This window comes from Chlorocebus sabaeus, chromosome 8 (genome assembly GCF_047675955.1).
Source record: "Chlorocebus sabaeus isolate Y175 chromosome 8, mChlSab1.0.hap1, whole genome shotgun sequence".
NCBI classification, from domain to species: domain Eukaryota; kingdom Metazoa; phylum Chordata; class Mammalia; order Primates; family Cercopithecidae; genus Chlorocebus; species Chlorocebus sabaeus.
In genome coordinates, this window is record NC_132911.1 from 1,427,465 (window position 1) to 1,442,814 (window position 15,350).

The 15,350-nt window shown below is 47.2% G+C and overlaps 1 protein-coding gene across 1 annotated transcript in view; it reads right to left on the bottom strand.

Moving 5' to 3' along the window:
* The window catches only part of ERICH1 (glutamate rich 1), a 59,103-nt gene that overhangs the window by 33,745 nt on the left and 10,008 nt on the right, over positions 1-15,350 (bottom strand). Inside the window, exon 2 of the mRNA XM_007961571.3 lies at positions 10,195-10,341. Coding sequence (XP_007959762.3) covers positions 10,195-10,341 — 147 coding nt within the window. The remainder of the gene's footprint in view (positions 1-10,194; positions 10,342-15,350) is intronic.

The window sequence follows — 15,350 nt, forward strand, 5'->3', positions numbered from 1 at the left end:
AAAGTCTTAAAGTGTGAGAGACAATTATTTAGCCCAGAATTCTACACCCCAAAAAACAAATTTTAAGTAGAAGAATTAAGGTACACTTGACCTTCAAGATCTCTAAAATATTTATCTCCCAAAAACCATTGTTCAGGAGGTTACTAGGGAATGTGTTTCAACAAAATGGAAGCAAACCCAAGAAATGAAAAGACTGAGGCCCAGGATAACAAAGGAAGCCCCTGGGAGAGGCGAGACGGGGAGTTACAGCAAGGACTTGGGGGCGGCCCACGCTTGGGGGTGGAACGGTCTGGAAGAGGCCACGAAAGATGAAGCTCATTGAGCCCTGAATGTGTCTGACCATAGAACAAGGACAGGGAAGTGTGGGGAGAAATTAGTACTATTAAGTATTCAGGAGAAAATGTAAAAATCCAAGAAAACTATTAACTCTACTAAAGCTCCGCTCACTCCACTAAAGGTTTCACAAAATGGAATAATCATGTGTTACGTGACTCAGCAAGAAACTGTATTTACGGAGACATAAACATGTAAACAATACTGATGTACAAACATTTTGAAAAAATTATATTGGAAGGACAGGGGTTGTAAAAAATATGCATCTATGGTGGGGGAAGGTGCTAAAAAAAAAAAAAGAAATCCTTAGTTTCCAAAGTCAATCCATAAGATTTAATCCCCTCCTTCCCTGCCAAAAAAGAAGAAAACAGGAAGCAACAGTGTAAGTGTGTGACTCTGAAACGGGGGGTGGTTTATCCCGGAGCAGCCGCCGCAGAGCTGGAGGGTCTGTGACTGGAGTGAGGGGCACTGCTGTTTTTAATAATTCCTGGAGAATTATTTGAATCTAAAATATATGCAACATATAACTGACAACTTAAAAATAAAGTTCAACATGGGCTCTTCAGTGAAAGAAATTTACCGAAATGCGCACACCCTGGTTATTTTGGTTGTTGACAAATTAGTCTTTCTTTGGGACAAATGGAATTATCAACACTCTTCTAGAACCAAAGAAACAGATCGTGTGAAGTGAACAAATATCAATCAACTGGTTAAATCATTGCCATAATTACCATGCTTTGTCCTAACTGTACAAGAACATTTTCCTCCGTCTCATGTCCAAGGATGGATGTGGGCACTGATCCTCATCCAGCTGCCTCCTGTCCCTCACAGGGCACCACTCGGCCCAGCCCTGATATCCAGCAGGCCTCCTCCTGGACACGCATCTCAATGGACCCTGCGCGATGGCCCGTGCAGAAGTGACCCACGGTTCTTACCTTTTTTATTGTGATTTCATCATTTTGCCCCGGCCAAGACTTCTTTTTTTCCAGGTGCAAGTAAATTATAACATTTTTCCTTTAACATTTCCAAGGCATAGCACTTCAAAAAATATGCTGCTCTTTCATGATTTAAAAAAAAAAAAATCAATAAACTGGGCACAGAAGGGAACTTCTTCAACATGACAAAGGCCACATATGAAACCCACAGCTAACATCATACAGGATGGTGAAAACGGGGATGCTTCCTCCTCAAGATCAGGAATGAGACCAGGATTCCCACTCGCGGCACTTTTTGCCAACATCATAGCACAACTCCTAGCCAGGGTAATCAGTCAACAACAACAACAAAAGGAAGCAAAGGGCATCCAGACTAGACAGGGAAAAGTACAACTATCTTTACTCACAAAGGAAAAAGTAAAACTACCTGAAATTACAGATGACAGCATCTTGCACAGTGATGCACCACACAAGACGCTGGTGAAGGGCTGGCTGCGTGTGGGATGGCAGAGCCTCAAGATAACGCGGACCCTGAAGATGGTAACTCTGCACTTTCCGTACCTCTTTAACGTTTGGATACATGAACACTCACCATCGTGTTACAGCATAGGCATGTACTGACCGGGCAAGCAGCCTGGGAGCAACAGGCTGTGCCACACAGCCCAGGGCTGCAGCCGGCTCCACCGTCTCCTGTGTGCAAGCAGACTTTGCTCACACAACAATGGAATCCTCTAAGGATGCATTTGTTGGAATGCATTATCATTGTTAAGTGATGTGTGACTGCATATAGAAAACCCTAAGGAACCCACAACAAAGTTGTAAGAGCTAATAAACTAGTTCGGCAAAACTGCAGGTACAAAGTCAATGCACAAAATCCCTTGCATTTTCACACACAAACACCAAACGTTCCCAAAAGAAAACAAACAAAAAAGAAAGCAATTCCACTTAACAACAGCACTAAAAAGAATAAAATACTTTGGAATAAACTTTTTAAAAAAGGGTAAAACTTTTCTACGTCCTGGAAGTACTGGAAGGAAAAATATAAAAAAAGATAAGGCCAGGCGCAGTGGCTCACACCTGTAATCCCAGCACTTTGGAAGGCCGAGGCAGGCAGATCACCTGAGGTTGGGAGTTTGAGACCAGCCTGACCAACACAGAGAAACTCCATCTCTACTAAAAAAATACAAAAAAAAATTTAGCGGGGCGTGGTGGCACATGCCTGTAATTCCAGCTACTCGGGAGGCTGAGGCTGGAGAATCACTTGAACCCGGGAGGTGGAGATTGTGGTGAGCCAAGATCATGCCATTGTACTGTAGCCTGGGCAACAAGAGTGAAACTCTGTCTCAAAAAAAAAAGAAACTGCAGTCTGAAAACTACAAATTATGGTTGAGAGAAATTAAAGAGGACTTAATTGAATAAAAAGACATCCTGAAGTTAGGGACTAGACAACGTAATATTGTTAAGAAGACAATACTGCCCAGTGTTCTACAAACTCGGGCGATACCCATCAAAACTTCAAATGATTTATTTTTTTTGCAGAAATTGACATGCTGATCCTAAAATTAATATGGAATTGCAAGAGACCCTGAGTCTTGAAAAAGAACAAAGTAGAGGGACCCACACTTCTCAATTCAAAACTTAGTACACAGCTACAGCAGTCAAAACAAGATGGTGGATGGTACAGACACGGGATGGACATAAATCAATGGAATAGAATTGAGAGTCCAGAAATAAACCCCACATCTGTGGCCAACTGATTTTTTTTTTTTTTTTTTTTTTGACAGTCTTACTCTGTCACCCAGGCTGGAGTGCAGTGGTGTGATCTCGGCTCACTGAAACCTCTGCCTCCCAGGTTGAAGTGATTCTCCTGCCTCAGGCTCCTGAGTAGCTGGGACTACAGGCTCCCGCCACCACGCTTGACTAATTTTTGTATTTTTAGTAGAGACGGGGTTTCACCACATTGGCCAAGGCTGGTCTTGAACTCCTGACCTCAAGTGATCCACCCACCTCAGCCTCCCAAAGTGCTGGGATTACAGGTGTGAGCCACCGCACCCGGCTGCCAACTGATTTTCAAAGAGTGCTAAGTCCACTTGATGGGGAAGTGATGTCTTCCACAAATGGTGTTATGACAATTGGATACCCACATGCAAAGGAATGAAGTTGGCGCTCTACCTCACACCATACACAAACATCAGCTGAAAATGGATCAAAGACCTACACATAAGTGCTAAAACTATAAAACTCTTAGAAGAAAACCTAGCCATAAATCTTTGTGACTTTTGATTAGGCAATGATGTCTTAAATATGATATAAAAAACACAGGCAACAAAAGAAAAAATAGATAAATTGAACTTTATCAAAATTAAAAACTTTGGGGCTTTAAAGGACCCCATTAAGAAAATGAGAAGATAACTCACGGTATGGAACGAAATATCTGCAAATCAGGTATCTGATGAGGACTCAGTATGGAGAATGTACAACCAACTCCTACAACTCAGCAACAGAAAGACAATCCAATTAAAACTGGGCAAAGGATGTAAAGAGATAGTTCTCTAAAGAAGATATACAAAAGGACAACACACAGGAAAAGATGCTCAACATCCTCAGTCGTCGGAAAAATGCAAAACCACAATGAGATACCACTTCACACCTACAAGGGTGGCTATTATCTAAAAAAAAACAAAAACAAAAACAAAAACAAAAGAAGTGTTAGTGAGCATGTAATGTAGAGAAACGAGAACCTTTGTACGACGCTGGTGGGCATGTAACATGGTTCAGCTGCTGTGGAAAAGAGTCCAGCCGTTTCTGAAAAAAATAAACTTGGAGTTACCATTTGACCCTGCGTTTCCACTCCTAAGTATAAACCCAAGAGAATCGAAAACATACGTCCACGCCAGGCCACACAAAAACATGTGCATGGATTCTCATAGCAACATTACTGACAATAGCTAACAAGGAGAAGCAACCGAACGGCCATCAGCTGACGAATGGAGAAACACAATGTAGCCCATCCACACAATGGAATATTAGCCTTAAAAAAGCAAGTGAGTTCTGACCCACGCGACAACAGGAGTGACCCTTTAAAAAATTATGCTACATGAAACACCCCAGACACAAAGGGTCATACGTTGTATGAGTCCATTGATATGACATGTTCAGAACAGACAAATCTATAAAGAAAACAGATTAGTGGTTTCCAGAGGCTAGAGGGAGTGGGGAATGGGGGCTGAGTGGTTAAGGGATGAGGAGGAGTTTTTTTTTTTTTTTTTTTTTTGAGACAGGGTCTCACCGTGTTGCCTAAGCCGGAGTGCAGTAGCACAATCTTGGCTCACTGAAGTCTTGACTTCTCAGGCTCAAGTGACCCTCCCACCTCAGCCTCCTGAGTAGCTGGGACTACAGATGCACATCACCATACCTGGCTAATTTTTGTACTTTTTGGTAGAGACAGGGGATTCGCCATGTTGCCCAGGTTGGTCTCCAACTCCTAGGCACCCACCTCGGCCTCCCAAAGTGCTGGGATAACAAGGTGAGCCACTGTGCCCGGTCAAGGTGTTTCTTTCTGGTGTGGTAAGAATATTCTGGAATTAGATGGTGGTAATGGAATGGCTGTACAACAGTGTCAATATACTAAAAAGCACTAAATTGTGTACTTTGAATTGGTTAATTTGAAATGGTAAATTTTAGGTTACCTTTCTGGGGTGCAGCCTTACCTATCTCGCCCTTGTGACACGACCTCATCATCACAAATTCCCTTTGAAGCCAGTGCCAAGTAATTTAAGGGTCTCAACTGTCCAGGGAACTCACCCAAGGACATTAGACTTGATAGACCAGAGTCTGAACCCTCCGAAATCACATGGGAGACCATGTCACCAAGGGAACCGAAGCAGGGGCAGCGTCTGCACGCTCACCCTGGTGGGGTCCTCCCTCGAGGGCCATAGTCTGTTTCTCTGGGGTGTGCCCACCAGTCCTGACTCTGCGCTGGCACCTCCACCTGGACATGGCTCCAATGGTTCAGCAAAAGGCTTGTGCACCCGACCTCATTTGCTCCCTGGAAAAACAATTTTTCACCCTGTGAGACTAGGTCAACTCACATCAGTATTTTGACTTTTAATTCAACATCTGCGTATTAAACAGCATCTTACAAATGCCACCGAAACGAAGTGGTTGAATGCTGAAGCTCTGTGAAAAGATGTCATCCAAAGGATCACCAACAACTTCAAAGGGCAAGTGCTTTGTCAGAATCACAATGGCCAGCCAGTTAAAAATCAGAACTCTTTCAACACCAACTTGAAATAATCATCCTGACATTGTAAGCTTCCCATATGCCACTGCTGCATGAGTGCATAACTTAGTAAAATAAAACAGGAAGAGTGACACGAAGAATTGTCTCCTGACAATTTCAGAGAGAAAAGGAGGTCTTGAAGTGTTTATTTTTAAATAGTGATTTTAAAAGTGAAAAGCCAATCACTTTAGGCAAGAAAACATATATCTTCTAGAAGGAAACTGGCCTGGAATTTACAAATATTTTTTCACTTAGAAATGATCCATCATCCATCCATGCATACAGCTTCAACTGCCCCACCTAATTTCATCTTCCTACCACCAGATATGTTATTGGTGAACGATCACCTTTAAAACTTTTGTTAGGTTAGAGCAAAGAAAAAGCAAATCGACCCTAAAGATACAATTTTAGAAAAGATTAAAAATGTTGATTCAGTAAAATTCAGAGAAAAACAGGAAATGTTAGGGACGGCCTGCTCCTTGTAAGGCATGACAGTGCACATGCTCCCCATTACCATCACCATGAGAGTCGTACGTCGTTACAATCAATAAACTGACGCTGCCACACTGTTGCCACCCCAGTCTGCAGTTTACATTGCGGTTCACTCTCGTACATCCTGAGTGGGAGCAAATGCAGAATGAGATGCACCCACCATGACGGCATCGTACAGGGCGTTTCGCCGTCCTGCAAGTCCTCTGGGCTCCACCTGTTCCTCCCAGTCCCCGGCAGCCACTGATCTTCTCAGGGTCTCCTCGGCTCTGCTTTTCCACAGTGTTACAGAGTTGGAATCACAGCGTGTGGCCTTTGCAGACTGGCTTCTGTCACTCAGCAGTAAGCGTTTAAGGTCCCGTCATGTTTTTCATAGCTTGATAGTTCATTTCTTTTTAGCCCTGAATAATTTTCCGTTGTCTGGATGCACCACAATTTGTTTATTCATTCACTTCCTGAAGGACATCTTCCATCTTCGCTGCTTCCAAGTTTTGGCGGTTATGAATAAAGCTGCTATCGACATCCATGTGCAGGTTTATTGACATTTTCCATCTATTTGGATAAATGAAAAGGAGCATAACTGCTGGATCATACAGACAAGAGTATGTTTAGTTGTGTAAGAAACTACCAAACTGTCTTCCAAAGCGGCTGCCCTGTTTTGCATTCCCACCTGCAGTGATGAGAGCTCCTGTGCCTCCAGCATTTGGTGGTGTCAGTTCTGGATTCTGTCCACTCTAGTAGGTGTATGATGGTGTCTCATTGTCTTAATATGCATTTCCCTGATGACATATGATGTGAAACATCTTTACATAGGATTATTTGCACCATATTTTCCTTGGTGAGGTCCACATCTTTGGCCTATTTTCTTAAGTTTTAAGAATTCTTGAAACATTTTGAATATTTGTCCTTTGTCAGATATGTCTTTTGAAAATATTTTCTCTAAGTCTGTGGCCTGTCTCTTCATTCTCTTGACAGTGTCATTTGCAGAACAGAAGATTTTAATTTTAATGATGTCCAAGTTATCAACTGGACATCTACTAATCAATTCTTTCTTTGATTGATTAAGCCTTTGGTGTCATAGCTAAAAAGTCACTGCTGAACCCAAGGGCACCTAGATTGCCTCCCATATTATCTTCTAAGAGTTTATAGTTTTGCATTTTACATTTCGGTCTAAGATCCTTTTTTTTTTTTTTTTTTTCCTTATGAGATGGAGTCTTGCTCTGTAGCCCAGGCTAGAGTGCACTGGCACCATCTCAGCTCACTGCAACCTCTGCCTCCCGGGTTCAAGCGATTCTTCTGCCTCAGTCTCCCGAGTAGCTGGGACTACAGGTGCGTGCCACCCCACTCAGCTAATTTTTGAATTTTTAGTAGAGATGGGGTTTCAACGTGTTAGCGAGGATGGTCTTGATCTCACCTCGTGATCTGCCCGCCTCAGCCTCCCAAAGTGCTGGAATTATAGGCGTGAGCCACCGCACCCGGCCCAGATCCATTTTTAACAAGATTTTTTTGTAAAAGATTTAAGGTCTGCGTCTATATTTTTATGCATATGGATGTCTAGTTGTGCCAGCACTATTTGTTGAAAAGACCATTCACTGAATAGCCTTTGCTCCTTTATCAAATGACTTAAGTCAGTAGTATTTATGTGGGTCTATTTCTGTACTCTCTATTCTGTCCCATTAATCTATGTGTCCGCTCTTTTGCCAACAATACACTGTCTTGATTACTGTAGATTTATAATAAGTCAGTCTTGAAGTCAGGTAATGCCAGTCCTTTGATTTTATTTTTCTCCTTTAATATTCTGCTGGCTATTTTTAGTCTTTTGCTTCTCCATCTAAACTTTAGAATCAGTTTATCAATATCCACAAAATAACTTGCTGGGATATTAATCAGGATTGTATTGAATGTGTATATCAAGTTAGGAAGAATGAGTATCTCTATAATACTGAGTCTTCCTATCCGGGAACATGGAATATCTCCTCAATTTTTAATCTTCTTTGATTTCTTTCATCAGAATTCTATAGTTTCTTCATATATATGTTGTACACATTTGTTAGATTTACACCAAAATATGTTATTATGGGGGGGTGATGGTAATATAAATGATACTGTGTTTTGTTTTGTTTTGTTGACAGAGTCTTGCTCTGTCGCCCAGGCTGGAGTGCAGTAGCGCAATCTCGGCACACTGCAAACTCTGCCTCCCGGATTCAAGTGATTCTCCTGCTTCAGGCTCCCGAGCAGCCGGGATTATAGGTGTTCTCTCACAGCCCGGAAGACTGGAAGGCCAAGGTCATGGTCTCAGCAGGGCTGGTTCTGGACCTTGGCTTGCAAATGCTGTTTTCTCTGTTGTCACAGGGTCAAGCTTCTGTATGTATGTGTGTCCTGATCTCATCTTCTAATATGGACACCAGTAATATTGGATTAGGGCGTACCCTGACAACTTCATTGACCCTTAATCAACTTCAGGACCCCATCTCCAAATACAGTCACATTCTGAGGTACGGGGGGTTAGGGCTTCCACTTACAAATTTGCTAGTGGCGGTTGTGGGGAGGGGCAATTCAACCTTTAACAGGTATATTCTTTAAAAGGTAAAAGTATGCCCAGCAGCAGTCACTTACTCCTTAATTGGAATGTTATCCCTACTACACTGGGAGCTTGTACCCTTTGAAAACATTACGCCATGTGGGAAAAATGCAGAAAGGAACATGGAATACATGGATTTGTCTCACAGGAAAAGCATGCTTAGTGTAACCCCGTATCTAGGAGACATGAAAGAAACTTTTTCCTTCTCACTTGTCTTCAACCCTGGACCAGAATGGTGTCCATGGCACTCATCACATCGCAGGTTAGACAGGATTTCTGAGGGGGCCTGGAAATGGAATCACCACACAGAATATTACGTCTGTGGGAAAATGTGTTCACAGTCAACGGAGATCTGACCTTGGGGCTGGAAGGTGATCTGTGGGATGACAAGGACTGCCTGTTGAGATCCCATTGAGCGGCTCCATTATAAGGTGTGTGAAAACCAGAGACCGTGCAGCTCTCAGGAACATAATGGGTGGCAAACAAATGCCCAGTGAGAGACCACCGCTAAAGAAACACGAACGAGATCCCCAGAAATGGCACCCAGGAACCCACGTCTGGCTTTATGGACTTATGTGTTTACTGGGCAACAGAATGGACCCGCCCACATGTGCTGCACCCAGGTAGTCTCCTCCTGCGTCTCTCAGTGGGATGTGCTGCACACAAGCGGTCTATTCCCGTGTCTCTCAGTGGGATGTGCTGCACACAAGCGGTCTATTCCCGTGTCTCTCGGTGGGATGTGCTGCACCCAGGTGGTCTCTTCCCGCATTTCTCAGTGGGATGTGCCACACACAAGCGTTCTACTCCCATGTCTCTCAGTGGGATGTCCTCCACCCAGGTGGTCTCTTCACGGGTGTCTCAGTATGATGTGCCACACACAGGTGGTCTAATCCTCTGTCTCTCAGTGTGATGCGCTCCACCCAGGGGGTCTCTTCCCGCATCTCTCAGTGTGATGCACTCCACTCAGGTGGTCTCTTCCGCGTCTCTCAGTAGGACATGCCGCACTCAGGTGGTCTCTTCCGTGTCTCTCAGCGGGGGTCTCTCACAGTCTCACAAGTGAGTGCACTGCAGGGATCGGAGCTGATGGGACCCTCACGGCGGATGATCCTGCAGCCACCAAGAGCTTACGTGGGACTGTCATGGGACAGACGTCTGCCAAAGACCACGGGACAAGAACATCAGAAGTCTGTCCCTGAGTGGGCACAAGCTAACGGGGTCAAGGAGGCCACCACAGTGACTGGGGACACGGTGTTGTGGTGGGGAAGGTGCCTGTTTTCCTCAGAGGACAGAAAGGCTGGGCCAAACCTGAGTTATAGTCCAATTGGCATCTTCAGAGCACACGAGTAAATGACCCCAAAAAGGCAGCACCCTGACCTGGCCTTGGCTGGGGAGTCCACAGGGGCCTTGGCAGAGCTTGTGTGGACAGTGATGCCTGCCCTGCCCACCTGCTGCGAGCCCTGTGCAGACCTGCGACAGAAGCCCGAGGCCCAGAAGACACATTCTCCAGGGCAAGTGATGACGACAGAGGTTAACTTCAGTCCCTGAGACCCACCCACATCTGCAGACAACCTCACCTGTCAAAGGCTGAGCATGTTTCTGGCTCACTTTCTCAGAGGCCACTTTCTTTGGTGGACTTTGGACAGCCAGCGTCTGGGGTTCCCTCTTTCCTTGGCCACTTGGGACACGAGGAAAAAGTCTCTGCAGCACCTTCTCAACGAACACTGTATGGACAACCGATGAAAAGAAAAGGAAGAAAAAGAACCAGTTATGCAGTTTACCTGAATCACACATGCCTTTTACACAAACACACACATCCTGAAAGCACCAATGGAGACCCAAGTCCCTGGTCCTCCCACTCTGGGCACTGCACACCAGGATCCCCCAGACTCTGCCCCTCAGAGAAACCCCTGAGGCCGGCCCTAGAGGATCCCCCACCATCCTGCCATCAACTGACCCTCTCCCCACGGCATCACCCTGCGTCCAGTAGGCCGTGCACTGCCCGCAGGTGCTACCTCTGGCTCCAGGTCGCTTGGTTCCTCCCTGTGAGGTTGAGGCACACGCAGGCCGTGACCCATCAGTGGGGCTGTGGTCCTGGGTGGATGGTGTCAGTGGCCCACAGCGCCTGGAGCCAGATGTGTGAATGGAGCAGGTCTGGGGGGCCCTCAGGCAGGGCAGGCACCACCCCGCGCCCTCTGGGAACCCGTGGTCTGCACTTTCTCCCTTAAACTGAATGTGTCAACAACTGCGACTGGGGAGAATTCCGTGCTCCTGACGTGGTTTAGCCACTAAACAGAGATTCTTTACTTTGCTTGTTTTTGTTTACGTTGTTTAAACTGTGGGGACAAACTGTCATAATGAATAAATATTTCTGCCCTGAGTTAAGTGTGGTTAATGAACAGCCATTGATCTCAAAATAGCATAGTGGATAAAGTGCGGGGAAAAGTTAATGAAATGAATTCTTTTAACCTCATAAAATTTAGAAAAAAGACAGCTGCTCTGGAATAACCAAAAGTCACACCGCAGAAATCAGCACTCCTGACACAAGTACCTGGTGCCTTTAGGAACAGGGAGGCGGGGACTTGGCCTGACTGGAGGCGTGCAGGGATCTGTCATGGGCTCCCTGAGAGGAGATGCTGGGGGTGGCTTCTAGGCGAGGCAGGGAGGCTCCATGGCCCTACATGGGGACACTGTAGCTGAAGGCACAAACCCTTCCTAATTCGGGCCTCTCGGACAAACACGTGGTAGAAATCACCCTACAGGCCCCGCTGTTAAGAACACCGTGTGCGTTTCCACGCAACAATCACCAGAACTCCCCGTGTCCTCCGTGGATGGACCATGAAAACCCTGAGCACAGAGCTCAGTGGAAGCAGGGTGCAGTGTGAACACGAACACGGGGGCTCTCACCTGAGACTCTGCACCTCCACGGCTCCCAACAAGTGAGCGCAAAGGCTCCTTTTGCTGGGAGGAAATGACCTCCGGTTAAGTGGAAAACCTGAACTGAAACGATGTGATCCCTAAGACCCCAGGGTCTTCACGAGGTCCTGGCAATGAGAGGGTCCCCATACGCTAATTTTTGAATATGATGCACAAGTGCTCTAGCACAGGACACCTCAAAAGCTCCTGCTGGCCGTGGTGAGCGGGTCTCACCCCTACAGAAAGGGCTTGCCTCAAGCACACCTGCCCGGAGGAGACACCTTGGCTCTCAGGGAGCAACAGGCGGTCTGTGAAATGCTTCTAAAAATGTACTGCAGTGCTCCCAGGTATGTTCAAAAGAAGGTTCCAAGACTTCAGCTACAAATCCAATTGTCACATTTCCTTTAAATGTCAAAGAAGAAAATGTCCTATGCCAGATGACCGACCTGGTGACGAGCAGAGGAGATGGTGGGCAGATAAGATGAGCTTTATCCAACATCTTCACAAACCAGAACAAATTCGAAGACAAAACCGTAACCAGCCACCCAATTCTGCAAACAAGGACAGGGCGCTCAGAGCTAAAGCCTTGCTGGGCCTGGGGCAGCCAACGCGGACATGTGGCTGAAGTCGTCTCCCTAGGCCCAGCTGCCTGCCAGTGTCTGGAGCTAGGAAAATGCTACGGAGAAATCCCAGGCGATGGTCAGAGCCAGGCAATGTTGCAGAACGCCTGAAGCTGGGCAGGCACAAGACAGTCCCAGGGAGTGGGGCAGGCCCTGACTAAACAGCCACCGCCAGGAGACGCTGGGCCCCACCGAGCATCAGATGACAGAGTTTGCGGAAATACGGCAGCTGACCCCCAAGAAAATGGCAGAACACACCAGGGTACGGGTCGGAACGCACTGAGACACCACAGAACACACTAGGGTACGGATCGGAACGCACTGAGACACCGCAGAACACAATAGGGTATGGATCGGAACGCACTGAGACACCGCAGAACACACCAGGGTACGGATCAGAACGCACTGAGACACCGCAGAACACACCAGGGTACGAATTGGAACGCACTGAGACACCACAGAACACACCAGGGTACGGATCGGAATGCACTGAGACACCGCAGAACACAATAGGGTACGGATCGGAATGCACTGAGACACTGCAGAACACAATAGGATACGGATCGGAACGCACTGAGACACCACAGAACACAATAGGGTACAGATTGGAACGCACTGAGACACTGCAGAACACAATAGGGTACAGATTGGAACGCACTGAGACACTGCAGAACACAATAGGGTACAGATCGGAACGCACTGAGACACCGCAGAACACAATAGGGTACGGATCGGAACGCACTGAGACACCGCAGAACACAATAGGGTACAGATCGGAACGCACTGAGACACTGCAGAACACAATAGGATACGGATCGGAGCGCACTGAGACACCACAGAACACACCAGGGCACGGGTCGGAGCGCACTGAGACACCACAGAACACAATAGGGTACGGATCGGAACGTACTGAGACACCACAGAACACACCAGGGCACGGGTCGGAGCGCACTGAGACACCACAGAACACAATAGGGTACGGATCGGAACGTACTGAAACACCACAGAACACACCAGGGCAGGGATCGGAGTGCACTGAGACACCACAGAACACACCAGGGCACAGGTCGGAGCGCACTGAGACACCGCAGAACGGGTGTGGGTCGGAACGCACTGAGTTGGGCCCCAGGTAACAGTCTTTCAAGGTTTCCTGAGGCAGATTTCTCAGCTAAAAGCAACATAAGAATGCGCCTAAAGAAAAAAGATAGGTAGGGAGCATTTTCACTCAATTCCATCCAGTGCCTGCAATAAATTATATTTATAGCCTAAGTAACAGTGGTTCTCTAACAATACTGTTAAATTTCATGTTTCAAATGAAAACATCTGATATAGGTGTACAGTACATTCAGAATTTTTATAAAAATTCCAAAATGGAAGTAGAAGGCGGGAACAATCTAAAGTCAGCTGGCTTTAAATTCAGAGTGACAGCTGGCAGGGGTTTCTCAGGCATAACTGACAGTAAGAGGCCACCCTGGGAGTCACAGGCTCCGCCTTCTGTAACACAGTCATTTCTCTCGGAAGAGATTTACATGGTCCCAGCCTCACGACCTGAATGCCAGGAATCAATCTGCTGGCGCAGCCTGCAGGGCCCACAGAACCCCAAGGCCTCTGGGTCTTCAGCCACTAAGATTTCTGCAATTCCCGGGCAAGCCTGCTGAGGCGCCGCACGAGCAGATTCAGGAAGGGTGGTTCCCAGAACCATGCAGACCAGGGGGTCCAGGCCACATGCTGAGGCCCCAACGCCCTCCTAAGGAGCTTCCCCATAGATCACCTAGGCAGGTCCTGGACTCACTTCTCACCGGGAGCCCAGGGCCTGGGGCCACTGCTGGGGCTGAGAGCCTGACCCTCGGGGCTTTGCCACACGAAAGCCCCAGGCCTGGCGAGGCTCAGGGAGGCCGTTTCAACATGAAAACTTGGGTTTCTGCCCCATCCCAGCCCTGGTTGTGTGACCCCTCATCCAACAGCGGGCTCACGCATCGACCAGACTCCAATCCTGCCCCATCCACCCTCAAGGCCTCACTTTCCTCCCATTTTCCTCGTCCTTCACCACTGTGACATCTCTTGCAGCAGTTATTTTTTGGAATTGCTGTAACTTGGGTCCAGTGTTCTCAGGGTGACACTGAGGTCATTCACTTCTGCAGAACTGCAGATGGGCACTGGCGCCCACATCCGGCTGGGATGCTTCTCTCCGCTGACGCCCTCGGTCGCCCGCAGGTGCTGTGAGGTCTGCTGGATTTCTACTGGCCAAGCGACTCTCTTTCCTTTATAACCAACAGACACCATGGAGGAGACACCGTGGGACTAGATCCTTTTCCTCCTCAATCTCACCCACTAATTCCGGCATCTGCTGGTGGGTCCTGCCGGCAAAAGACGTGGCTGTGGGCTCCTCAGTGGCTTCCTTTCCTCACTCCTTCGGTGTTTATCACGTGGAATTCTGTACTGAAGAACGGCCCGCATTTGCACATATATTGAATTATTACCTTTGGGTTATGTAATACCTTAAAGACTCGTAGATGTTTCATTTGTTCCAAAGACCATCACCCTGTACCGCCCACATATATTTTATTGCTCAAATAGTCCTGGCACTGGCCACAAGGTCTGCCGCAGTGTGGACCCAGCGCCCTCCAGCCCACCTGGCCCTCCCATGAGCACACAAGGCCCTACAAGGTACCGCAGGCTCATCTTGTGTTTCCTCTGCCTAGGCCTGGAACCAGCCTCTTCTCCAAGGAGCCCAATATTTAGAAAGCAGGACGGGGCCCTAGGCATGCACCTTTCTCCTCTTGTCTTCTGAACACAAAATCTCATCATGCCAGTCCTTGAAAATCACCAACTACTCTGCACAAATGAGGCCTTGGAGGAAGAGGAATGTCCCGGACACCCTCAAAGACAAATGAGATGTCCGAGAGGGAAATGCAGGCCACACAGACATGACCAATGGCAGGACGCCGAGGTGCCCACGAGGAAGGACGAGGACACACGCCTGCACCGTGCCAGCGTCACCCACATACATGACCGAAGGTGGAATGCTGAGGTGCCCACGAGGAAGGATGAGGATGCATGCTCGCACCGTGCCAGTGTCAGCCACAGACGCACAGGATGACAAAGCTGGTATCTGGGATAACAAATCAGGATGCCAGGAAGAGCATACAACTACTTAAGAATGCAGGAAAACAGGCTGCTTAAAATCTTAAGCAAAT